The sequence below is a fragment of the Mus caroli genome, unplaced genomic scaffold (assembly GCF_978045245.1).
Source record: "Mus caroli unplaced genomic scaffold, Mus_caroli_1 scaffold_8, whole genome shotgun sequence".
Taxonomy (NCBI): Eukaryota; Metazoa; Chordata; class Mammalia; order Rodentia; family Muridae; genus Mus; species Mus caroli.
This window is the reverse complement of record NW_028227263.1, coordinates 27154885-27182430: the sequence shown is the minus strand read 5'-3', so window position 1 is coordinate 27182430 and position 27546 is coordinate 27154885. Positions and strand designations below refer to the sequence as shown.

General features: G+C 43.3%; 1 protein-coding gene across 5 annotated transcripts; it reads left to right on the top strand.

Moving 5' to 3' along the window:
- The first annotated feature begins 580 nt into the window (after positions 1–580).
- Positions 581–25000, top strand: Ccp110 (centriolar coiled-coil protein 110). 5 transcript variants are annotated; one of them, XM_021168556.3, is made up of 16 exons: positions 581–761; positions 2108–2250; positions 3395–3549; positions 5513–5641; positions 8952–10599; positions 11938–12065; positions 12783–12945; positions 13488–13627; positions 13986–14102; positions 17247–17348; positions 17796–17912; positions 18539–18612; positions 19585–19647; positions 20304–20363; positions 20796–20881; positions 23162–25000. In XM_021168556.3, exons 3-16 carry the CDS (start codon positions 3409–3411, stop codon positions 23212–23214), a joined length of 3021 nt encoding a protein of 1006 aa, XP_021024215.1. In that variant the 5' UTR covers positions 581–761; positions 2108–2250; positions 3395–3408; the 3' UTR covers positions 23215–25000. The 5 variants fall into 5 exon arrangements, with proteins under 5 accessions (XP_021024215.1, XP_021024213.1, XP_021024214.1 ...); XM_021168554.3 differs by having other exon boundaries at positions 582–761; positions 11935–12065; XM_021168555.3 differs by having other exon boundaries at positions 582–808; positions 11935–12065.
- Positions 25001–27546: the final 2546 nt, after the last annotated feature.

Below are 27546 nucleotides of genomic sequence, written 5' to 3'. Positions count from 1 at the left end.
AGCACCAGGAGGACGGCAAAGCCCAGTTATAGAATGGAAATGGTGTCATTAAATCAAAAAAGCTCTTAGTGAGTAATTTAGGTAAGAACTAACAAAAAATATTGGTGGATTTTTTTTTTTTTGCCAACTTGAACCTGTTACCTTTTCCTCTGGATATTCCCCACAACTGATCTGCAAAGAAGTACAAATATATTAAGGCTTTGAGTTGCTGTCTGTGGTTCAGCCACATTTTTTCATTTATAGGGAAAACATAGGTGAATGTTGTACATTTTTCATCGACCAAACAGGAGGAGACTATCTCTATACAGACAGACAGACAAAAATACCCGACAACTTCCAAGGAACACTTTTGGGGTTTAAGGCCCTGAGGAGAATTTCTATGGTAATTTATAGTCAAAGCCCTTAGTTTGCAGTGAAGACTACTCTTCCCAGCGTGCATCTCGATTGCGTAAAGCTCAAGTAAGCGATTGCTGATGACCGCAGTGCACTTTGGGAACTGTAGTCTATGGAGGCCCAACCGCTTCAACTGCCCGCCAAACAGCCACCGGAAGTACCGGCCCTGAGGGGTGGAGTTGAGCTGGTGGCGGCGGCAGCGGTTGCCAGGATCCCGCGTTGCCGCCTGAGGGACCCATAATATGGCGGGGAGGAGGAGGAGGAGAAGGCGGAGGACCTAGATGCGCTCTGTCTAAACCGACTGAGGCCTTTGCTTATAGAGGAGGCTGGTCCACGGGCAGAGAAGCTGACCGGGCAGTAGGTGTCAGGTGTGTGCAAGAGGACTGGGTTCGTTTTTCTACGGGTCTAGGCTGAGGTGAGACCCGGCATTGGTGTCCCGAGGGACGGAAGGCCGGCGTTCCGGACCGGGCTTGGCTTCCCTCGGTCACGAGCCCTTGAAGGCATCGGGAGTGGGGAGGCGGGAGTTGAGGACCGGGGTCAGGGGGACTTGGAGGGGATGCTTGGATGCTGGCTCCGCCCAGTGAAGCATCCTGCGCTGAGGAGTAGGCACAAGGCATGGGACTTCAGTTTGGTGCCGGAGGTAGTGCAGGAGGAGATGGAGGCGTCCCCTGGGGTGTGCACTGGCCATTTCTAAATTCTGGTTACCACAACCAAAGGCCCATAGGAGCGCTGTTTACTCCAGCTTTGCCACTCTGGGGCATCTGCAGGATAATGTAGCTGGTTCTCTCAGACACCCTTGATACTGTTAAGTGGTTCCTACCCTAAGAGATGGATTTGGATGAGAAAGCCCTTTCTCATGTTTTCAAGTCACTTTTGAGTCTCAGGAAGAACCAAAAATTGTCTCTTCTCCAAGAGTTCACACGGAGGTGATCAAAACACCATTATATCCTCCGTTTGGAAGCAGCTCCCACTTACTGATGCTTCTACTTGTCCTACATACAGTCCTGCGATTGCTGTCTGTGCTTTAGCTTATTGTTTTCTCATAAAATCGCCTTGAGACAGAGCCCCACTTTATAGATGGTGGGGCACCATCTATAAATGAATGTACGAACAGCTAGTATGTCCTTAAACAACATATCTTTCTCCCTTTACAGACGCTATAGGAAGTTTATGTTTGTGGAAACTTAGTGGTAAGCAGCCAGCCTTGGAAGCTGTGTTACCTTCGAGTTTCCTTTCAGTGACATTTCTGAGTACAGGTTATGAATAAGCAGATAGGAGCCATGAGGCTATAGGGTTTGCCAAGAGACTTCCTGGACAAAGGTCACTCATAATTAGGTAGAAATGGAGTAGAAAAGGCATGCCTGGACCTGCTGAGGCTGGTGTGAATATAAGTGGACCATGGACCAGTAATGCCTGATGCTAAAGTATGGGGTGGTAGGTTTGAGGTTGGGATCACCTTGTCATCAAGACTCCCTTAAAATAAACCTTGCTTGCAAGTGGTAACTGGTGTGAGAAATGTAGTGCCCTCTTGCACAATTGTAGAATCCCGGACTCTCTTTTTAATGACTACTTTTGCAATTGAGAGGTACCTAGTTCTCTGGGAATAGAGTTGTTCTCCAAGTTGCCATTCTCCGAATTCTCTTCATTCTGCTAGTCTTGCTTTACATTGCTTGATCTATTTGCCCTAATTAGTTTATTCAATAATTGTATTAAGTGCCTACCACGTGCTGACACCATTGTGTGTCATGGCGAATCAGTGAGCAAGACCGAGAAGGTACCTGTTCTTATGGAGTTTACATTTTGGTGGAAGAAGATACACAAAACTCCGGGAAATAGACGAGATCATTTCAGATAGTGGTAAGTACTCTGGGAACTGGGAGACATCAAGGTGGTGTGCTAGTGATTGATGTGCTAGGGGGATTAGGATGGGCTGAATGGAGAAGGCCTCTTTGAGGACAGGGCATATACGCTGAAACTGAAGGTTAGGAAGGTCCAGTCATGCGCTGGATCTTCTGGAGCGTTCTCCAGTCTCACATGAGCACTGGAGCTTGAATGTCCAATTCATCGTCACGCTGTACGTTACTCCGTTACTGTAGCTTTGCAGTGTGTAGGGGTATGTGTGGACCACTCAAGGGAAGTGGATGACTCTCTGCAACAATGGGACATCTCTCTCTGATGCTGTTAGAAGAAAAGTAGAACTAATAATGGCAGTTTATGCCCTTAACCTTACCAGACTGTTGAGTTTCTCTCTTCCTGTGCATAAGCACAGAAATTATATAACATCATCTTTACTCTCTTTAATAGTAAATACAAAGGGTGTATTTTTAAAAAGTAGTTTAGCAGAAATGGATTTATTGGGACTTTTCTTATTTCTTACCTACTAGGAATTTTGGTTAAGATACTGTGATGTGAGTTGTTAGAGTTGTGCCGGAAAGTGGTCTGTTGCTTCTTAGTCTTGTGTTTAAAAAGTGAATGGAAGCCTGCAAACTGATCTCAGCTCTCTAGAGAACCAGTTATTTCTTTGAAGTTGGATCTTCCTGTGCACCAATGGAACAAATATAAGCCTCAGAACAGAGAGAAGTTCTAGCTTGTTATGATTATGATAATATTTCTTTTGTTATTTTCCCTTGCCTTACCGGAGCCAGGGTTGCACAATGTTATGCAAAACAGGCATCAGTAAATACTTAGCACATGCTAAAAAAGAAGGCATAGGCTGGCTAATCCTTCAGGTCACCTGGGATTTTCATAACCCCAAAGTTTTCTAGAGATTGTGAAATTGCTGGGCTGATTGTTTGAAGTTGCCTAGTGACCTCTCAGGCTTTCAACTATAAAATAAAGTTAATTAATAAAATCTCCAGAGTCAGGAGATTTAGTCAGTTGGTGTCTGTGGCATCAAAATGAAGCCTTAAGATGAACAGACAGAAAATTCCAGGAAGTGTTTAAATATGCCAGTACTCTTGTTTTGTCAGCACACGACTAAGAGCAATTTTCTTTCTCCTAGTGTGCGGTTGGAAGATGGAGGAATATGAGGAGTTCTGCGAGAAAGCACTTGCCCGAGCTCAGGAAGCATCGCTGTCCACGGACAGCTTCCTACCCGCTCAGGCAGAAAGTGTCTCACTCATCCGTTTCCATGGGGTGGCTGTACTTTCTCCACTGGTAAACTTAGTAATTATTTATGAACGATTTCTTCCATTCTCAAGCATGTGTACACATGAGAGTAGGTGCTGGAAGAGACCAGAAGAGGGCTTCAGACCCCCTGGAACTGGAGCGATGGGCCACAGAGGAGCTTGGAACTCAGCTTTGGTCCTCTGGGGAGCACTATGCTCTAAGTCGGAGTTATCTCTCCTCCCCTATTTGTTTTAAAATAACTTTTAAAATCTAGTGAACAACTAACGCAGCTCACTGAAAATCCAATGGAAGATTTATAAACAGCTGATGAGATGCCTAATGTTTTTTATAATCACAGAAATACAATACAAATGAGTTAGCATTTTTTTTTTGCCTACTAGATTTGCAATGATCTCATAGGATTTCATGTTTTCATGTTGTGAGGAAAATGAAAGTTTAATGCACTTTTATCAAAAAGGTCCGCTTATTTTTTGGTAAGCAGTTTGGCAGTGTTCATCAAAATTTAAGTGTTTATAACTCTTGACTCAGCAATTCTATTCAGGAAGAATATCTTACAGATGTGTTCAAATAAATATATACAAGTTATAACAACATAAAATAGCAAAAGATTGCTGGGTGTGGTGGCACATGCCTTTAATTTCAGTACTTGGGAGGCAGATCTTTGTGAGTTTCAGGCCAGCCTAAGTTTACAAAGTGAGTTCCAGGACAGCCAAGGCTGTTACACAGAGAAACCCTGTCTCAAAAATAAAAAAGAAAATAAAATAGCAGAAAGATTAATTACTAACCCAAATGTCCATTAATAACGGACTTTAACTATATCCATTGTTATAAACTTCATGTTCCTATTAAAGTGAATAAGGTAGAGCTACAAGTGCAAGCATAGAAGACTGTCCTGTGCTGGGATAGTGGAACCTTGGCCTGGGTTTAAATCAGTTTGCCATTCTCCTGCTGGGCAGAACTTGTGGTCCATTTCATTAACTGTTAGAATGGGAACACAGACAGTGAGTGCCGATGATGCTCATGATGCTCTTTGGGAGTTAAATTAATTCATGCAAAATGCTTAGGCTTGTCCCTGGGTCATAGGTGGCACTTAGTATATGCAAATCTCAATCATTTGCAGCTTCTCAAAAGTGGTATGTTCTTTCTCTGGCAAGGGGTAAGGGAATAGAGGATAGTAGAGAAGATACATTTATTATCATAGTCAATTTGATGTTATTTTTAAGTGTGACCATATTTTAAATCAGAACGTTAAAGAACTTCTAAATTTATTTTTGTTGTAAAAGATCCACATTTTCTGCCAGCACATTGTAATGAGTGTTGTAGCACTGTGGTTGGAAGGGAACACAGTGACCACCCATACCCCACCACTCAGTTCACTCTAAGGTGACATCTTTGGATACATCTTAAAGGACGTAGAGAAGTGATGTGTAGGGTCAAGGTAAAAGCTGAAGACTGGAGGTGAGACTCACATCAGCAGCTGTCAGGTAGAAGCTGCAGCGGGAGCTCCCTCATTCTGTCTGTCTGTCAGTATTTGAGAATCGAGCAGGGTACTTTTCCTTTGAGCTTGATTCAGCTGACAGTAAGCTGCATTCAGTGACATGCAGAGGTCATATGTGACAAAGCTCCTCGAGTCTTTTTTTTTTTTTTCTTTTGGTTTTAGTCTTTTTTTTTTTTTTTTTTTTCTTTTGGTTTTTCAAGACAGGGTTTCTCTGTTTAGCCCTGACTGTCCTGGAACTCACTCTGTAGATCAGGCTGGCCTCGAACTCAGAAATCCACCTGCCTCTGCCTCTGCCTCCCGAGTGCTGGGATTAAAGGCGTGCGCCACCACGCCCGGCTTCTGGAGTCTTAATATATAGGTTACTTCTCCATGACACTCACATGAAGTCCTCGAACTTCAGACACTGCTCTGATGCTTCATACAGCATTTTGGTTGTTCTGATTCAAAGCTGGCCAATTTGACTCTTTTACCATTGAATTGCGTGTCTTGTAGCTTACCATTGAGAAGAGAAAGACAATTCAAGAGGAAAAGCAGAAAGCCCTTGATGTGCAGTCAAGAAAGCAGGCCAACAGGAAGAAAGCCTTACTGACTCGCGTCCAGGAGATTCTGGAGAATGTTCAGGTGTGTCATCAAACTAAACTCTTCTAGATTGAAATGGAGACATCAGAAGTAAACACTGACGACAGCTTTGCAGACAAGCTGACCAAGTATGCCTTATTGTTATGATGTGTTTGAGTGTAATTTGTTGGAGAGAATCCATTTGTTTGTTAGTACTGCCCAATACTTGAATCAGAGAGGGTCCTTAGACAGTAGCACTATACACTGGATATAATTGCTTATTGTCTGTCTTGTGACTCCAAACTGAATTCTCAGTGTCAGAGATGATAGACACTCCATTGTCTATTGTGGTTAACCCTGCACTAATCAGACTCAGTAAGTCTCACCTCGAGTCTTCAGCTTCTACCCTTGTCACTACCCGTCACTTCTCTACGCCCTTTAGGATATGTCCAAAGATGTCACCTTAGAGTCATCTGAATGGTGGAGTATGGGTGGTCACTGTGTTACCTTCTTCTTATTCTCTGCTAAAGTAAATAACTGCCTTCAAATGTGTGTACATGTGTGTGTGTACATGTGTGTGTGCAAGTGTGTACAAGTGTGTGTATATGTGTGCGTGTGTGTGTGTGTGTGTGTACATGTAAGAAAATTTTGGTTTTAGGTATGGAAAAATGTCATCTGGATTAAACAAATAGGCTGGCCTACATATATCTCCAGATTGAAACTGAAATTAAACAATAATATCTATAACCTCTTATGATTATTTTTATTTAAATTAATTCAGATTTGTGTAAACAGTTTGTTTATGATTTGGGTCATTTCATACTAAAAAGAAACACGGGTGATTTAAGTGGAAAAAATAATTTCTGCCACACATAGCACTTTTGTTTTTTTGTAATTTTGGGGTTTGTAGTTTGCCTCTGTGACTCCTGCTGGATGGCCATGGGTAGTGAGCCTTACTTAGGGTATTGGTTCTGATTGCCGCCTTCATTTACCTGTGGGGTCGTAGGTAGTGTGGGTGGTAGATTTTAATTTGCAGATTTTAGCTGCTGTCTATATTGGTTAGTGTACAGTAGTTTATTGACTTACTGGTTACTACAACAAAAATGCCAGTGCTCTGGATCTAGTCCATGGAGAGATGAAATTGCTATTAGCTGAGTCTACTAATGAAATTACTCTTGAGTCCCAGAACTTTCTGTTTAGAAAAGGATACATAATGTCAGCTATAAGGAATTCCTTATATAGACAGGGATTTCATGGACTACAGATATTTGGAGGGCCTCTTTCCTCTAAGAAACTTATGATTCAGTTATAGACTTAAGTTTTTAAATTTAGTTTGTCTAACCTAAGGCACATTTTACTGGTATACTAAAAACATAGCTGTTGAGAGAGAATTAAAGATCTGAGCTATGCAAGGTTCCATGGCAGAGTAGTCCGTGTCACTTAAGCCTGGGAGCGTGTTCGTGGGCCCCAGGAATATGCACTTCTTTAGGTTTATTTTCATCCTGAGGTTGTCACCAAGTACACTTGTATTGTTTACCACCCAGTACCTGGAGATCATTATGTGTCTTATGGGACTTATAAGGTGAAACTCAAGTGCCATATAGTCTAGCAAAACAAAACAAAACAAAACAAAACAAAACAAAAGCCCATAAAAACAACCCCTCCAGATTTTTAGTATTCAGGATGTAATGAGCTCTCACTTTTTCCTACTTGGTCTCTGAGGTCCACATCATGAGTTGTTCTCATCCTACTGTGTCTGTCAGCTGCTGACCTACTTGTCTGAAAACATACAGCTTGCTGTCTTCACTGGCTGTCACTGATCTGATTAAAGTTGGCTTTGTGAGCTGAGTTCTAAGTTGAAAATTTCTAATTGTTAGAAACATAAACAACATGGATGAACTATCATTTACTCCAGAAACATCCCATCTTATGGGGAGGGTTGTTTTTAAGCCAACACGGTTTTTTCTAGCTGGTATCCATAGAGGGGTCACAGAGAGAAAGATCCTCAGATCCTCAGCAAGGTAGAGGTAGGGTGCTTATCTCGGAACCAGAGCTCCTCAGAGTGTTTTTTGTTTTGTTTTTGAGTCAGGGTCTTACTAGGTCGCCTTGTATAGACATGTACCTGCTGCCTTCTGCCTCTGCCTCAGTGAGTTCTGGAATTAAAGGGGTGTCTACTATTCCCAGCTAAAATTAAAAAAAAAAGTCTCATTTATATATTTTGCTTGTATATATATTTGTGCATCATGTGTGTGTCTGGTGCTGTGCAGGCCAGAAGAGAGCATTAGGTCTCCTAGAACTTAAGTTAGGAATGGTGAGCTGCATTGTGTGTGTTGGGAGAATACAACTTGGTGCCCCTGCTGGAGCAGCAAGCATCTTAATTTATGAGCTATCTCGCTAGCCCCTCATAGGGAGTTTTCAGGAGATTTTGAATAAGCATATGGGAAGCAGGAGTCTTAGTGATGTCTTAAACACATTGTCTTTGTTCTCTAAGTAACTGTGTAAAACATTTACTTCCTTGGCACTTATTGCACGTCATTACTGTTGGGTGATGACTTGTCTTAGGAATAGTTGCTGGTAGTAAGAGTAAAACCAGAAGGGAGTTCAAAAGACATAGCTTTTATCCCAGGGTTAAATTGAACATGGATAAATTGTGTATATGTGTGTGCATTCATATTATCTTTTCCCTTTAAGTAAACAGGCTAGGATAACCCATATATTTCTTCTGTGGTGGTTTGATCTCCATGCAGTTAAGGATATAGAAATTGATATATATGCAGTTAAGGATATAGAATTGATCTATAGAATAGAAAGGATATAGAAATTGAATGTATTTTATTTGTCTTTTGTCTTTTTGAGACAGTTTCATTCTGTAATTAGGCTGGTCTTGAACTTAAAGCAATCCTGTTTGAGTCTTCTGAGGGCTCAGGTGACAGGCATGAAAGATCCTTTGTGCTCTCAAATGTCAGAACTCTAAATCTTCCCTTTCTACTTAATTTTAGAAAATAGTGAAATCTAAGGCTTTTTTGAGGTGGGGTACACTTTTAATCTCAGTGTTTGGGAGCCAGAGGCAGGAGGATCTCTGAGTTCAAGGCTAATCCTGTTTTTATAGGGAGCCTGTCTTAAAAACAAAACAACTACAACAAAACCCCAAAGGCTATGTTTGTTTGTTTTATAATGAAGAAATACTAATTTTTTTTTTTTTTTTCGAGACAGGGTTTCTCTGTGTAGCCCTGGCTGTCCTGGAACTCACTTTGTAGACCAGGCTGGCCTAGAACTCAGAAATCTGCCTGCCTCTGCCTTCCAAGTGCTGGGATTAAAGGTGTGCGCCACCATACCCGGCTAGAAATACTAATTTTTAAATGTCCCTTTTCAGGTTAGAAAAGCACCAAATGCCAGTGATTTTGATCAGTGGGCAACAGAAACCATTTACTCTAATCCAGAAGTCACAGACTTGAATGTTCCTGTTACAGTTCCAAACAGCTTGCCGAGCCCCACCAAACACTGTACTTCAGTAAAGCTTGAAAAGATAACTGGACTTTTGCCCGTGAATAATGAGGACCAACAAACCCCTAAGAGGGTGGGGCTGCCTGGAGACTCAGAGGTGTCTGGTTCTCTGAGGCAGTGTGAGAGTCCAGAAAGCAGGCAGGCAGAAGATGGAGCTGCTCTAAGGCTTTCTTCAGCAAGCCCGCAGGAGACCGTCATTTCTGATGGTCCCCTCTTAGGAAAGGAAGAACAGGATTCATCATGTTTGGCTGAAGTCACTCCAGATCCCTACATAATGAGCCTTCAGAATCTAATGAAGAGGTCAAAGGAATACGTGGAAAGAGAACTGTCTAGCCGGAGTCTGAGAAGTAGTTTAAAGAGAAGTGTTAATGAAACGCATTCAGACAGAGAAAACGATGCTGCTAAGGCTATCGACTGTGTAAAGGAGAAGGCCCCACCCATGCCCATAGGCAGGCACTGTGGCTCTGCCATCCCTGACAAACCAAGCCTTAATAAGTCAAATGTTCTCCTCCAAGGTGCTTCACAAGCAAGCAGCATGGGCACGGCAGGTTTAGCTAGCTTTTCTAAGATAGACCTGCCTGCAGGAGCTGCTCCTCCCACTGCTCCAGATGCCGGATCAGATTTTACAGTTATTCCTACCTTTGTTACTGAAAATAAAGTTAAAAGTCTTAAAGGTCCATATGCCAAATTACCTAGTCCAGAGCCAAGTATGAGTCCTACAATGCATCGGAGGCATTCTCGGTCATCATCAGCATGTCAGATCCTTATAAACAACCCAGTAAATGCCTGTGAGCTGAGCCCAAAGGGAAAAGAAGAGGCAGTGGATAGAACCACTCCAGCTGCTGCTGAAACAACAAATGAATCTGAAACTGTGCCAAAGTCACCGACTGATTTGACAGGGGTTTGTTCAAGTAATGTTTCTGCTACCAAAATCACTTCTGATAGCGCAAGAGAGATGGTCGTGGGTAAGCCAAGTCCGGTGCATCAGGCTTTAGGAACTTACTTAGGCAATAACGTCACTGTTGAGCGGTCTGCTATGGAAGGTCCCTTCATACCTGATGACAGGGGAGCCCAGAAAGTGGACGGTACTTGTATGGCTGTGCCCAAGTTGCATGAACTGCAACCCAGTGGTCAGTGTGTGTCAAGTCAAACCTTGGAAGATGTGTGTGAACTCAAGTCAGCCAGTATGCTAGCAAAGAACTGCAGCTTACCAATGGGACTGAATAAATCTTACGATGTGAAACACCCATCTCCCTTACTTACGCAAACCCAGAGTTCCAGACAGCAGATGGACACACCGCCAGTGTTCCGTGGAAGCGAGCAGTTTGTAGATAACAGTTTTGAGAAAGTTAAGAGGAGACTTGATTTAGATGTTGATAGTTTACAAAAAGAAAATTGTCCTTATATTATAACAGCTGGAGTAGCTGAGCAGGAGCGGGACCGTCTGCCGGAAAGAAGATACCCCAAGGGATCTGTCCACATTAACAAGAATAAGATGCTAGAAACTAGCCCCAAAGGTAAGAAACTTAGAAGTGATTTGAAATAAATTGTCCTCTGTATGGGAGGGCACTTAATTGTACCGATCTTACTAGAAACATAGCACCTGCTTACTGCCCTTTGTTAAGGCTCCTGTGGTTTTGTTTGTTTGTTTGTTTGTTTGTTTTTTAAGACTTATTTATTTTATATATGAGTACACTGTAGCTGTCTTCAGACACACCAGAAGAGGGCTTTGGATCCCATTACAGATGGTTGTGAGCCACCATGTGATTGCTGGGAATTGAACTCAGGACCTCTGGAAGGTCAGTCAGTGCTCTAATCTACTGAGCCATCTCTCCAGCCTTGTTAAGGTTTCTTAAGTCAGCCGGGCATGGTGGCGCATGCCTTTAATCCCAGCACTCGGGAGGCAGAGGCAGAGGCAGGTGGATTTCTGAGTTCGAGGCCAGCTTGGTCTACAAAGTGAGTTCCAGGACAGCCAGGCTATACAGAGAAACCCTGTCTCAAAAAACAAAACAAAACAACAAAAAAAACTTAGAGCAAAACAAACAAGCAAACAAACAAAAATCACCTTTATAAGAACCTTAATAAAACCACTCTGTAGGTGGGTGAGGTGACACAGTCATTTAATCCCAGCACTTGGGAGGCAGAGGCAGGTGGGGCTCTACATATGAAACCAGCCTGCTAAGGCCACATAGTGAGACTCTCTTTCCAAAATAATAAAAATATGCCCTTCCCCACTCCCAAAACAGTTGGTACCCAGGGAATAATCACCTTGCGTCCTCTGAGTAGAGAACCATGCGTGGGTGAAGGCTACCTCAGTGAATGCCAGAGACCACGAACCCACTGCCAAGCCAGGTGGTAGTGTTTAGTGAACATACAGGATGTGGCTGGTCATGCAAGTGGCTGGATCACTGTGAGAGTAAGTGAGGAGGCGGTGGCACAGGGTGGCTGCAGCTGCCCACGGCCCCTGTGCCTCTTCCCTTAAAGAGTTCTTGTAGTCAAGTGGACTCTTACTCAATGGCGCTGTTGAGCTGAGGGGCTGTGGTTCAAAGGTGTTTTACTTCTCTGTGCTCTCTTCAGCTCAAGGAGCACATCTTAACGCTGGCGGGAGACGGGTAGCCTTGGAGCTCTGTTGACTGAGTGGGGAGGCAAGGAGGTGCAATGCTGTTCTTCTGAGTAGCGGGAAAGAAGGGGAGAGGCCAGTGAGGATGGTGCACTGGGGAACTGGCTATGTCTGACCTAGGTTATGTGAGGAATACCCTCTGGTCAGAAGCATAGCTCAGGTTGATGGCAAAAAATATGAACTGTTGGACCCGCAATGAGTTTTCTCAATTTAAGCACACATTTCTTCTCAGAAGGCCAGGAACTACTGAAAAGCAAGATGTTAGCTTTTGAAGAAATGCGAAAGAGACTAGAGGAACAGCATGCCCAGCAGTTGTCACTCCTCATAGCTGAGCAGGAGAGGGAGCAGGAGCAACTGCAAAAGGTGAGGCACTGAGATGGGGCGGCCAGCAGTCAGGTTAGTCAGTGTGTGATCTGGGCCATGTGCGTATACTGACAGTTTCCCTCTGTGTATCGTATTTTGAGGTGGTCATTGAGCCTGATATGTAGATAATATTTTGTTGTCAGAATGTGAAATCTAACATTTAGGTCCTCACCTAAAAGCCGCTGAGTAATTTGTGGAAGGGCACCTTATTGAATCCTTCATTCAGAATTGCTAATATTTTGAAAGGTATTTTAAAAAAGATGTTGAATATACATTTTCAAGAATGATATCATAAAGATACTCATTTTGTGATTTTTTTTTAAAGATTTATTTATTTATTATATGTAAGTACACTGTAACTGTCTTCAGACCTCCAGAAGAGGGAGTCAGATCTCGTTATGGATGATTGTGAGCCACCATGTGGTTGCTGGGATTTGAACTCGGGACCTTTGGAAGAGCAGTCGGGTGCTCTTACCCACTGAGCCATCTCACCAGCCCTTGTTTTGTGATTTGTAATCCCATTTTAAATTCAACTTAAAAATGAAAAACTCTACCATTTTAAAAAGTGAAATCAGCTGAACCAGTTATCATAACTTTGAGGGAGGACTTGAGATAAACAACAATGTACTCTGCACTACACACACTTTCAGGCTAAGCCAACAGTGGCATTATTTCAGATACCATTAAAGGATGCTGTCCTACATGGTCAACTTGCAGGAAATAGAAGAGCAGGAGAAGATGCTGAAGGAGAAGGCAGTTACGACGGACGTTTCTGACTTGAACAGTGCACTGGAGCTAGAGTGGAGAAAAAGAACCGATTCTGCTTTGCTAGAAACCATGCTGTCCCAGGTGGACTCACTCCAGACTTCCAACAACTCTGGTAGACTTTTAAGAATTGTTTTCCTCTTGACAGTTATTGTGCAGTGAGCTATTTTAATCATAGGTTTCTTCTGGTAATTTAATGCCCATCCCACCCCCCATTTGCCTGCTGTTTAGTAGCCATGAAAAATGACATGATATGGGATCTAAGGGCACAGAGCAGGTGTCCTTGAGAGGACTCACCATAACAAGAGCAGGCGGTTGGGCCCAGAGCCCGGCCCCTCATTCATGCAGCAGGTGCCATGCTCAGGTGAGAGCAGCTAGCTATCTCCTGAGTGGTTTGGAATTACCTCTAATTCCCCAGCAGCAGGAAGATCTTTTCACAGCATCAGTTATCCTGAGTTCTGTTTGTCTTGAAAAGCTCCATCTGGCACAGAAGCTGAATGTCCATGGATATTTCATGTCTGCGTTTGGCTCGGTCTCTGAGATGGCTGTTATTCGAGTGTCACAATGTTTATTACAGCATTTCGCATATTCTGATTATCTGACATTCAGTATGATGCCACAGATCACTAGACTAGTGTGTACTGTGTGTTTCTCTAGGCTTCATAACTTCTGCCCTGCAGTACAGCTTCGGCTCTGCAGGTGAAGCACCGTTCTACCTCTGGGGATCACTGACGAGTGGCGTGACCAGAGTCTCAGGAGCAAGGCCTTGTGGACGGGCCCAAGCTAAATGGTCTCAGGTGGGAACCTTGATATATGTCTGTCAGTTTCATTTACATGTTTGTGTATTGGGGTGGGGCTTGCATGTCACAGCATAAGCATAGAGGGTAGCTTGTGGGAGTTGGTTCTTTCTGTCCACCATGTGGGTCCTCGGGCCTGGTGGCTGGTGGTTTTATTTACCGAGCTGCTCATCAGACCAGTTTATCTTTTCAAAGAGCTATGTTTTAGGTTGTATACTGAACATGAGTTTTAATATTTTTGGTACAGATGAAACTCCATGAGCAAATGTCTAGGAAGGAATGTTAGCTGGTGATAGATTGAGTCATAATTAAGTATGGTGCTAGGATTCTTACAGCATTGTTTCTAATTTCTTTCTAGGTTTTTAATCCAGAAATACAAGCAAAATTTAATAAAATAACTGCCGTGGCAAAAGGGTTTCTTACTCGTAAACTTATGCAAACAGACAAACTGAAGCAGCTCCGACAAACTGTAAAAGTAAGGTTACTGAAATTCCTTGTTTTTCACTTCATTTCAGTCTTCTGACAGCTGAGCTCAGGATCCAGTTCAAATGTCTTTAATTATTGTAATTTAGTTGATTTCATAAGTCTGATTACTTAGATGTGTTTTCCAGAGTACTTCCCCCTCCCCCAATAAAGTTGTGTGTAGAATGTTCATTTCAGGCATAACATGGCCGCTGCACACTTATTTCTTTGTGTGTGCCTGTGTGTGTGTATGTCCCACAGGCAGACATGGGGTGTCCTCACCGTCACTCTCCCCCTTACTACCTTAAGAATCTCTCACTGAGCGTGCAGGTGCCCTGATGGCCAGCAGGTTGAGACAGTTTCCTGAGCCTGTCTGGCCTAGCACTGGAGTTACAGGCCACGTGATCACGCCTGGGTTTTTACATGTGTATTGCAACTTTGAACCCATGTTCACTTCTGTGCACAAGAGTGCTCTTGCCTCCTGGGCCGTCTGTCTACCCAGTCCTGGCGAACTCTTGAACTTACAGTTGTGATTATTTGCTTAAAACGTGTTTAGGATTAGGTCCACGAGCACCCTGTCATGAAGATGGACTGCTGGTAGGCCCCGCCTCTCCCTGTGGATTTATTCAGTTAATGGTTGGCAAGAGAGGGAGAGACATTTCCCTCCTGCTGCAGTCACTAGTAAGGCCCCCTTGCTCTTGTGGCAGCCCTAATGAAACTCACTGGGCCACTGAAAGAAGGGGCATGAAATTAGGAGAGGAGCCTGTGAGGAAAGGGGGCCGGGAGTGGCAGGAGGGGAGGGAACCTGAGAGGGTCACAAGAGTGTGAGTATAATCAAAATATATAATTAATATATTCAGGATGGCTCAGTGGGCAAAGGCATCTGTCACCAAGACTGACAACCTAAGTTCAGTCCTTAGCATCCACACAGAGAAAGAGCAGTCCTCTAACTTCTGCACATGCACTGTGGTACACCCCTGTAGGAATACACATTTAAAAAAAAAAAAGTAAGAAAAAAGTAATTAAAAAAGAAAACCACTAAAACCACTTGTGTGTGTGTGTGTTTTGAGACAGGGCTGGCTTCTCTATGTAGCCAGCCTACACAGAGGCTGTCTACACAGAGATGTCCTAGAACTTAACTTTGCCTCCCAAGTGGCCCCACATTTCTCTTTTAAAGAGTGAAGCTGGAGAGATGGTTCATCAGTTAAAAGCACTGGCTATTCTTCCAGAGGACTGGGGCTCGGTTCCCAGCATCCACATGGTGGTTCACAACTGCCTGTAACTCCTGTTCCAGGGGTTCTGACACTCTCTGGACATCATGGGCACTGCACACACGGGGTGCACTTGCAGGCAAACATTCAGGCATATAAAATAAATCTTTTTTGAAGAAAAAACAAGAGCATCCTAACATAGAAGCCCTATGTGTATGAGATCAGCTAGCACAAAGGTAAAACAGCTTTTTACCATCTCAAGTGCTTTGAGAACCTTCCCCAGTTCTATTTGTTCTGTTAGAGAAAACTAGTCAGAGAGGTGGGAAATGAAAGCCTCCACCCCAAGAGGCCGCAGCAGAGCAGGCTATACCCAGACCAGGGTACAAAAATTAGCTCGTGCCAGGGGTGGGCATGTGACTACCATCTGCCAAAAGGCTCATGGAGATGCCTGGGTTGATTAATTTGGGCCTCGTCCCTGTGAGAGAATAATAGAAGTAGGGATCCCCTGAGGTCTTGGGTCTTTTAGGGCCAAGGGTATCCTGGGGCCCTTGGAGGACATTTCTTAGCTCTTCCTTGTCTCTTTTCCACCCATCCCCTCCACCTCTATGCAGTCACCACACAGCCTCTGGCTCACAGAGTGTGCACACAGTGAAGAGGGCAAGGTTGGTAGGCCTACCTGGAGGGGAGCTGGCACCGACAGCTTTTTTGTGATAAACTATCTGTGGTTGTATCACCTCTGTGAATAAGGGTTATCATTTCTTCTGCTAGTGACAACTTGATGACTCTCTGGAAGGAGAACTGGTGTGAATGAGTTTTAGAAAATGACCTGGAGAGATAGCTGGAGAGATGGCTCAGTGGTTAAGAGCACTGACTGCTTTTCCAGAGGTCCTGAGTTCAATTCCCAGCAACCACATGGTGGCTCACAACCATCTGTAATGGGATCTGATGGCCTTTCCTGATGTGTCTGAAGAGAGCCACAGTGTACTCATATGCAATAAATAAATAAATAAATAAATAGTTTTTAAAAAGAAAGAAAATGACTTAAATCATCCACTCCTGAGTGGGCAAAGTCACGTTTTTTTTCCACAAAGTATTTATTTATTTTTGGAGACATGGTCTCACTCTAGCCCAAGCTGGTCTCAAACTCATGGCAGCCCTGTTTGAGCCTCTCCATTGCTGGTCCCAGCTATGGGTCGCCATCCCCAGCCTGAGCATTCTTACAGTAGCACAGGCCATCTCACTCATCACGGGCATGCTCCTGCTGCCTTTTATCTGTCCCAGCCCATCCAGACTCTTACAGTGAGCCTCTGTCCCACCCTGAGCTGCATTCCTCTGCTCTACAGCGTGGCTTTTTGATAGATGGGGAAGTCCCCGTAGGTCGAAGCTATAGGACTGGCCCTATAGACCCTGTGTGTACTTCCTTGTCATGCTCCTCCACTGGTTATCCTCTTTATCTTTAGTGTCTGGATGTTGCAGTGGGTGCTACCTCCAGGCCCTGTTTATCACTAGGGACAATTCTAAATTCAGCCGTATGGTCAAGGATTGTGACTGCCTGCCTTTTCACCAGTACCAGAGGTCTTAGATCCTTCAGACTTGGCATTCACTGTAACACACAAATGTTCTCGCAGATGGGCCGTAAAGGTCCTGGACAGCACATGTGAGTTAATAATGGAGGTTCAAATGACTGCTCATCCAGAACCACCTGAGCAGGTCATGTGGCCTTTCCTGACGGAGAGGGTACAGAAGCCAGCCTGGACGGCACAGCTTCAGTGTTTGCGCTCCCTCTGCCATTCTGGGCAGGAGGCGGTAGGGAAACAGGGGGAGGGGCTATGGCTGCTTGATATGTCATCAGTAGTAGTTTTTGTGTTCTTAGTAACTTTTGATGGAGAAAGAATAAAAGGAAACTTCCCAGAAACTGGTTTTGAAAGAGTGTCTTTTTCTCTCAGGACACCATGGAATTCATACGAAGTTTTCAGTCAGAAGCCCCTCTGAAGAGAGGTGTCGTCTCAGCCCAAGATGCTTCCCTTCAGGAACGAGTGTTAGCTCAGGTAGATGCTGCTGCCCTGAAGGGCTGCTGACTGGAGAAATTGGTCAGTTCCTAACTGGAGGCCCAGGGTTAGAAATGTATTTCTCTCTTTGTTTAAACAGGGAAAACTGTTTTTTTTTTTTTTTTTAAAGATTTATTTATTTATTTATTTATTTATTATATGTAAGTACACTGTAGCTGCCTTCAGACACCCCAGAAGAGGGCGCCAGATCTCATTACGGATGGTTGTGAGCCACCATGTGGTTGCTGGGAATTGAACTGGGGACCTTCAGAAGAGCAGTCCATGCTCTTAGCCACTGAGCCATCTCTCCAGTCCGGAAAACTGGTTTTAATGAAAACTTGTATACCTTCTTATTCCAAATGAAAGAAGTACACACAGTATGCACTGTATACTAAATTCTAGCCTCATCTTTTGAGTGTCGTCACTGGTTTCGTCTTTCATGCCTAGTTGCGAGCTGCTCTCTATGGTATTCATGACATCTTCTTCGTAATGGATGCAGCCGAGAGAATGTCAATCCTCCATCATGATCGAGAAGCCCGCAAAGAGAAGCTGCTCCGGCAAATGGTACGTACTCCATACGACTTTCTGCTGGAGAGGCTTTTCTGAGCTTGGGTGACCGAGGCTCTGTGGCATTCCCAGCAGCTCCAAAGCCCGATAGACCCCAGGGTCCCCAGCACCACTGAGCTGTGTAGGGAGCGCCCCAGGAACTGCACAGTGACAGAATCCTGTACTGAAACCTTGGAGGTTTTGTTCTGGTAGCTCATAGGAAACTGTCAACTGCTCCTGATTGAGCTTTCTTAACACTTTTATACAGATTTTGTCATTTTTGAAGTCTGAAAAGTGGTTCCAAATTAATTTAGAACACTGCCTATTTAGAGTGCTGGCTGGCAACCACACACAAAAGTATAAATAGTAATAATTTTAACAGTGCTTAAAATCAGATTACTTAAAAACGTTAGCTAAGTGCCTGGCTGTGGTGGCACATACCCTTAATTCCAGGAATCAGGAAGCAGAAGTAGGCAGATCTCTCTGAGTTCAAGGCCAGCCTAGTTGATAGAGACAGCTTCAGGATAGCCAGGCCTATGTAGAGAAAGGTGTGTGCTGCCACCGCCTGGCTCTGGATTGTCTTAGATCATAACACAGTGTGTTGATTGGTACCCGTCAGCCTGATGCTCCTTTTGTAATTGAAGGATAAGATGAAAAGTCCACGAGTGGCGCTTTCAGTGGCAACACAGAAGTCCCTGGACAGGAAGAAGTTCATGAAGTAAGTTCTGTCTGCTGCTTTATTACCGGCCAGTTAATTCTAGTTATCAGCCCCTCTGTTCCAGAGGAAGTAAAGAGGGACGGGGAGACGGCTCCGTGGGTAAGAGCGCTGGCTGCTTTTGCAAACGACCAGGGTTTTATTCCCAGATGTCCTCTTCTGGTCTCCATAGACACCTCATACACATTCTACACTCACATGTGTTTAGGCAAAATACTCATATGCATAAGGTAAAAATTAGAATTAGAAAGAAATAACAATTCGCTCTCCTGCAGTTGAGCTAAGCTAATAGAAATCCTTCGTTTTCTCTCTCTCTTTTTAAAGACACTATGCAGCCTTTGCTACCTGCAACATGATATAGCCTAATTTGTGATTAAAGGTATCTGCCACCATACTGGGTAGAAATTCCCCTCTAGATATAGAAATTTATTGAAATGATTTATCATTTGATGAATTATCAATTATTATGAACAGCCAGATTGTATGACTGATAGTCAAATAGTTCAATAGTCTCAATAGTTCTTATTTTTTAATATTTAATTATTTCACCATTTGAATAAATTCCCCCTGATATCCGAAAGATATCCTGGGGCAAAAGCTCAAGAGGAAGTATATTTTAGTAACATCATTTAGAAACTTAAAGAAATTTTTAGTTTTATGTGTGTGAATGTTTTGCCAGCTTGTAGATTTGTTCACGGTGTGTATGCTTGGTGTCCACAGAAGCCAGAGAGGGCTTTGGATCCCCTGGAACTGGAGTTAGAGACAGTTGTGAGCAGCTGACAACCCAGTCTAGGTCCTCTGGAAGAGCAGCAGCACTCCCAGGCTCTGAGCCCTTTTCTTGACACTGGTTTTCTCTGTGCTCAGCACAGGCTGTTAGCAGGCCCCCATTAGCGTCTCAGTGCTCTTCTGTCATTTGTTAGCCTGTTCCCTCCCTTCTCAAACAAACATATTGCCCTTGTCTTTACATTGTGGTAGAGTTGCTGAGATGGGAATGCCAAATAAGAAGTTCCTGCTTAAACAAAACCCCTCAGAAACAAGGTAAGAAAAATCACTTCATCCCAGTGAGAGGCTTTGTTTTTGTTTTTGTTTTTATTTTTTAAAGAAAATTGTATGCCTAAGCTTGTTTTTGTTTTGTTTTGTTTTGTTTTTTTTGTTTTTGTTTTTGCTGTGCATCAGCAGACACTCCTGCTGAGCTGGAGGAGCTGAGGCTGGCACTGATATTAATGTCTGGTCCTATTCCTGGCCACATGTGGGTCAGGTCTGAGGTTCCTGGCACTGTTTGCAGGACAGGCCATTTCTGGCAGAACTTTCAGACTACCAGGGAGTCTTCAGTGCTCGTTTAAAGACCTCAGGACACTGACTTTCTGGTTCATACAGTTTGTTTTTCCCTCTTGTACAATGAGTGTTTTGTCTCATGTTTGAGAAGTTGGCATTTGTAAGGCATATCAGAAAATTCTTTAAAGGCACAGGGATTGCATGTGTTGGCTATTGCTCTCCTGCTGAAAACGTGAGGTCTGAGCTCATGGTGAGCCAAGAGTAAGTCCCTTTCTAGTGCTTTAGTCAGGCAGCTCTTCCCCGTGATGGATAGCACTGATGGCTTCTAACCTCACTGTTATCACCTTTCACCCGTTGAGAGAAAGTAGGAAAAGTGGAATTTGTCTTTGGAATTAATTTTGCATTTAATTTGTCAACAGAGTCCTTCAGCCAAACCAAGGACAGAATGCACCTGTTCATAGGCTACTTAGTAGACAAGGGTAAGAATGCCACACATGGGGATGTGAAAGTATTCAAGCCGAGATCAGTACAAGATCTACTCTCTGTGCTGTACTGTGTCCGATTTGTGTGCAGACAGCCCTTGTGCTGCACTGCTGTGTAAATCTCTTAGTTCTCATCTGCATGGGCATGCTTTTACTTCTCATTTCATACCATCGTACTCATTCTGTGTTTTAATATACGCTTCTTTGTCAAGTAAGTTTAGCCTCACCACTGATTCTCCAACCAAGTGTGAAGCAGGAGTCTGGGCTCCTGCAGAAACACAGGTGCGGCTCTCCTGATGGCTGGGTGCGTGTGCGGGATTTCAGTTCTTCTCAAAGCTTACGCTCTCAGTAGTTGATGCTGTGTGCTTGTTTTCTCTGAAGTGCAGACCTTCATGCAAGTGACTGATTAACCTTTTTATATTCAATTAGAACCCCTAAGACTTCAGTGAAGGGGGTTGTGCAAAGTAGACAGAAGCCTTCACAGAGCAGAGTGCCTAACAGAGCGCCTGTGTCAGGTGTGTAGCGATGAATTCCTGGAGCCCGTTCACCAAGGGGCGAGCACAGTCTGCCCTGACTCAGGCGTCACAGTGGGACACGCAGTCTTCCTTGCCATCAGTGTTGGTGTATTCATGGATATTCCTGTTGGTGACCATTGTTTGAGTGTTTTGTGGAGGCCAGGACATCCTATGAGTTAGTCTACCTGTCTTAATGACTAGTCATTTTATGGGTAACTCTGTTTTTAATTTGGAAAGTTTTGTAGAATTATCGAGGCTTACGTAGAATCTTTATATATGAGTAGAAATGGTCATCTCATATCTCATGTGGGTCTGTCCGGCCCCATGGCAGTGTGTTAGCCATGGTTCTGAGACTGTGCATGACCGAAGAATCCACAGTGACTATGCCAGGTGTGTGGGAGGGAGTCCTGAGCTTCCCTCTGTAAGAAGCCTGAGCCAAATCTCCTTATACTCGTCATTTGAATGTTATTCAAGGGTGAAACTAAAACCTGTTTGAAAATTCAATTTATGGTGGCAAGAAAGACAGATTCAGTCTTGAGCTTAGTCAAAACTCTTACCAAATGCTTTGATATTTGTTGGTGTTTTGGTTAAGACGTTTTGATTATGCTCACTGCGTTATGCAGCCCGTTAAAACTACTTTACAATGCTATGCTCTCAACTGCTGCTTTCTGACACTCATAGGCAGCAATATAATCCCCAAATGATGGAGGGAGCTTGACTTAATTCTAGTCTCCCCACTAATAAACTACTAGGCAATGTTTGTAACTACGTGAGAGAGTGGCTTCCTCCAAGTTAGGCAAGAAGAAGCAGTGGTACATAAAGTGACTTTGTTCCCGATCCTTTAGTCTTTCGTGTTATTACTCTTCATTCACATAGGTTCCAAGAGGGACACGCTGGCAGCAAATGTGAGATCGTTATAGACCTTTTGCTTTATAAACCTTTTGCACAAATTCTGTGCACACAATTTGTAATGCCACATGTATCTAGGATATTTTACAAGGTTTTCTTTTGAAATCACTGAGTGACAATCATTGGAGTTGTTTGAGAGTCGGAGCCTGCTTGCTTTAGAGACCGTCAGCTTTGTAAGAAGTCAGACCCAGTCGGCAGCTCTGTTGCTTGTGACATTATGGGCATGCTAGGGTGTTTTCAGCTCTTCTCCTGTGAGTGTTGCAGGCTTCGGTTGCTCTCGGGTAGCTGGACGATCATTGTGGCGTAAGTACTGTTCTGTCCAGTAGCATCGGTTTGCCTCAGTGACCACTTTCCATGGTCTTTCCTCATGCATTTCATCTCATGATTTGTCACTTGTGAGTCTATAAGCAAGGAGGCAAGTGCTCTTTGTACTGAGTAATTGACACTATAAGCAGGAAATCGCCACAGTTAGTAATGTATAATGGAACTCAGTTTTATAGCTATTAAGTTTCATTGCATTGTAGCACAGTAATATAAATATAATCAACATGCATAGTTTTACCTTCCTAAACAAGCAAGATGCCTTTTTATCAATGTTTGAATGTATAGACAATGAAAGCACAGAGTTCTCAGTTTTTTTTAAATTTTACATAAATGGAGAATTTGACATAGTGACTAAAATGCTAATTATCAGTCCACTATTGCTCTTAACAAAATTACCTTACCCTGGCATATTTCTAATGTCTTGGGTTACGTTTTAAGAAAATTTGAAATTATGGCTTGATTTGGTCTACATGAGTATTAAGTATTTTATTAGTAATCGATTTATTTAAAAACCTTGTCTGTTTTTATATGGGAGAGAGGCCCACTTTATAGCCCAGGTTGGCATTGAACTTATAATCTTCTGAGATGGCCTCTGCACGGATGGTCGTAGTTAACACACCCAGTTCCAAACACTTGTTTTTGTCATGTTCAGATAGCATTCTTGTAGGCTGAATTTTCAAGTGCCTAAGGATACTGCACAGCATTTAAAGTATAGTTTCTACAGATTTTCACTCTCGGAGTCTATGCTGGAAGTGTTTTGTGTATGTTAGAGCAGACATTCAGCAGGTCCAAAAACCACTGACCAGAGTAGAGCAGGAACCGATGGGATAGGACAGGAGATGGAGATGAGGTCAGCTGAGTTCTCAGAGCTTCCAGCTCTAGCTCTGTCAGCTGAGGCAGCTGATGGCTGATGCTATGTGACAGTTTCTACCTCAGGATTAAGTTTAACAACATTCATTGCTTAGCTTCATGCCTAGTAACTTACTAAATTACATCACAGAACATTTCTAACTTTGAGAAGTAATAATAATCTTGCTCTATTTTTAGGAGCATATGCAGGAAAAACCCAAAGAAAGCGGCCAAATGTTGCGACAATTTAAGAAGACAGCACTCACTGGGATGAAGCAGGGAGCAGGGCTGCCGCCACCCACATTCCACTCTAGCTGGGGCTTGTGACTTAGCCCTGGACTCTGTTTCTGCAGGCAAGGGACAGCGAGGGCTGAGCATTGGCCTGAATAATCTGGTCAGCTTGGACAATACCTGCCTCATTTCCTATTAATGTTAGTTTGGATAAAAATGATTAGCATTTAGTAATTGCCTCGTTTCTGAGCTTAGCCTATATAAACATACTATATGTGCCCAGAGGTCTACAGTCACCCTTTTTTATAAACATAAAAAGACATTTAGACTTATTTTTACAAATTATTGGAAAGATATCACCAATCGTAAATTAGCCCTAAAACCTAAATTCCATTCATGACTATGTACTAATTGTTGAATTTGAGGAACAAATTAGATACTGTTCTATTCAAAGGGAAATTATTTTAGAAATACTTGATTTTCTAATTTTAAACACCCAGAATCCCATGTCCTTTGACTTGCAGTGTAGCTATCTAGAATGAAACACTTGCCTTGCTAATCCCAAATAAGAAGTGACTGGGTGGGTGGGGGGTTTGCGGGGAGGGGTCTTGGTTTTGGATGGAAGCACACATTCCTGCAGACAACTAGTTGTTTTACAGAAATGTTAGGTTTCATGTGTGTTACTATTAGGTATATATAGGTTAGATTGTGCCCACTGTCCTGGAAGGTGGCAAGTCTAGAGACGATAGCACAATTTTCATGAACATAGCACCAGGGCATGTACTGTGACGGGGCGGCGGAGCGCATGCGGCTAGTTCTAGTCAGTCTATATTGTTTGTTTCTTCAGTCTTCTTTTTCTAGCATGCTTTACATAGGAGAGAATAAAGGGCTATTTAATAAGCAATCCGGATCTCAGAGAACATAGTAATACTGTCTAGTTTAAAGCCTGCAGTAAAGGTACTCAGATGTATGGCTTTCATGACTGACATTAAACACATCAGCCAACAATGTACCAAGAAAACATGATTGTATGACACAGAATGTCACCATAGAATTCCAAAAAGGGCTTTGTGCTTCTCACGTAACATTGGGATTGTGCAGATTTGAACCTTATAACTTGAATTTTAAAGATAGTAGCATTTTGAAGATGCTCTTAATAACCTTTTTAGGAATATGGAGATAAAGATTGTTTTTCTGATTTTCTTCCATCTGAAATTTGACTTTTATACCCAGCCAGAAGTTACAAAATGATGACCCACTCTGGGTATAAACTTGATTTCCTTTGTTGAGACTTACCATTCATTGAAGAGAAAAAGAAGACAGTCAAAAAAGATCCAGGTTACAAAGTTTTACTCATAGGAAAGGTGTACTGCAGTGTTACCTTTTAAGTATGATAAACTGCTTTATCGCTTCAAACACTCAGGACTCCATGTGTATCATTGTGGGCTCTTCAGTAAGGAAGAGGAGCTAAAAGTTCGTGTGTATTAATAGGAATTAGCTAAAGTGAACTCTGTTTTGGAAAGTTACAACTACTTTCAGATTAAGGATGAGAAACTGGAGTGTTTTTGATTTCATGGTAAAAGTTTGTGTGCTTTACATTTGAATGTTCACAGTTTTCTCTCAGAGAAGTGCCAGACACTGTTTTGTGCTTTTGAAGAAGTTTTATTTATATGCATTATTTTTATTGTTTTTACTTTGACTGGAATGTTTATTGTGAACTGTATTTATTTTTATACTTTGATTTTCACTAGTTTTGCTTCTATGTAAAAGTCAAAATAAACTTTTCATCCTAAAGGAAATCTTGTTGGCTCTCTTTTAGCCAAGGGAATCAGCTGAGGAACGAACATGTGGCCAAAAACGGTGACTCAGATGACGTTTACAGCTCGAGCCCCGGATAAGCATAGGCCATTGTTTCACAGGAAGCCTGGCTGTCTGCTGCTACAGTTGATAATGTCCTCGCTTCTTAGGAGTGAGACACTGGCCAAGAGCAGTGGAATAGCAGAGGACAGAGAATGCTCAAGTGGCTCTCACTGTGCCGCCTCTGCCTTTCACAGTGGGGGGTTAATGTCACCTAGAATTCTAAGAATGAAGGACTGGTTCCATCAGAGGTCCATGTCCCATGAGCAACCTCCAGTCTCCGCTCAACTCTCCATGAAAGGCAAGCTCTAAAGGATGAGTAGGGCTGCTGCTGGTGGGAGAGCACTCGCCTGGGGTCTTAGGGTTTCTATCGCTGTGTGAAACATCATGACCAAAAAGCAAGTTGGGGAGGAAAGGGTTTGCTTATTCTGCTTATACTTCCACATTACTTCATCATCCAAGGGATTTGGGACAGAAACTCAAACAGGGCCGGAACCTGGACACAGGAGCTGACACAGGCCATGGAGGAGTGCCTTTGCCCAGCCAGCTTTCTTACAGAACCCAGGACTACCAGCCCAGGGACGAGGCCTCCCACAGTGGGCTGGGCATTCTCCCGGCCTGATCTTAAAGAGGCACTTTCTCAATTGAGGTTGCCTCCTTTCAGATATCTCTAGCTTGTGTCAAGTAGACATAAGACCAGCTAGCCCACTAAGCAGGCACCAAGTCCTAGGTTCACAAGCCCTAGCACCACATTAAGTTCTAAAAACAAAGATCTTGGGATAGAATGTAATGCAGCCTCCTCTTTGATAACTGTAACCACATCCCTTAGAGTTGTGTCAGACCTGTCATCTATCAGTTAAAAATAAGTTTAAGACCTGAGAGACGAGACGGCTCAGTTAAGAACATTGGTCTTCTTCCAGAGGACCCAGTTTGATTTTCAGCACTCACATGGTGACCTCCCAATTATCCAGCTTCAGGGTATCCTGAAATCCTCTTCTGGCCTTCACAGATACATGCGTGATACAGCGGCATACATGCAGGAAAAACATCAATACATATAAATAGATTTAAAAATTGGATTTGGGGAGCCATCTGGACAAAGTGCTTGCCGTGCAAGCATGAAGACTTTCTAGATCCCTAGTGCCTGTGTCAAAATGGCAAACAGTGTGCACCTGCAACCCAAATATCTGTGTGTGGGGATAGTGTTTACAGGCTTGCTGGCCAGCCAGTCACAGCTTCAAATTCAAGGAGACAGACAGAAAGCCAGAGAACCAGAGAGAGGGAGAGAATGAAAGAGAGGGAGGAGAGGGGGGTGGGGGAGGAGGAGGAAGAGGAGGAGGGGAGGGAGGGAGAGGAGGAGAAAGGTGTGCTGTCTCAAAACGTAAGTTGGAGAGCAATAAAGGAAAATACTAGCTATTGACCTCTGGCCTCCATATGCTCATACATGGACAATCAGACATGTGCACATGCCACACACACACAATTAGAAGCTGAGTGCAGTGTCCCATGCCAACAACCCTAGCACCTACCAGGCTAAGGCAGAAGACCAATACATTCAGTCCAGCCAGGACTACAAAGTGAAGCCATTTTCAACAACAATGTAAGCAAAGGAACAAAATGTTTCCATTTAAAACTCTGCTCTCTACATTCAGTGTTTTTCCATGGCCCTCGATTCTCCAGTTTCTTTAAAAGATTTTTTTTTTTAGACTTAATTATTTGATGTATATAAATGTTTTGCCTGTATGTGTGTCTCTATACCACATGTACCTCTGTAGGCCAGAAGAGGGCATCAGATCCCCTGGGACTGGAGATACAGATGGTTGTGGAGTTTGGGTTCTAGAAATCAAATCTGGGTCTTCTGGAAGAACAGCAAGTGCTTACCAGATAACACATTTCTCCAGCCCAGATTTTACAGTTCTTTAGTGACACTGACAGAGATGCCACAAAACCATGGGCTTAGCCTGTGCTAAGAAGAACCCCTTAGTTATCTGTCCTTTCCAGAAATGTAGCCTGTTTTATGATAGTTCCCCATCATCTATTTTATACATAAGATGGGATGGGTTTGACGAATGTATGAAGGACAATTGGTCCCCTGCCTTTAGTGCCTCATAGTTGCTTCTTACCACCCAAACTGCTACCATTCTTTCAAAGGAACCACCAACAGCAGTGTCCCCTAGAACTGTCCACACAACTATCCCAGAGCCACTGTTTTACAGTCCCCAGGCAAGTGGCATGCCCATTTACAGTAGATGTCCTGCTCTGTTATAGACCAGGGTCAGCGCTACAGGGAGAAAGGCTCTGAGAGCAAAGGCCAACCAAGAGCAGCCTGTCTTGCCTGCCTCATTAACTACAGCATCTGAGGTTTGCCCCGGAGACAGGGATTTTTTGGCCTCCTGTCACCTTAGCAGTTACCTCCGTTTCACAGAGGAAGGAACTGGGACTCTGAAAATGTCAGTCCTAGTTAAAGTATATCCAGTTGCCTTTCCCAGAACGCA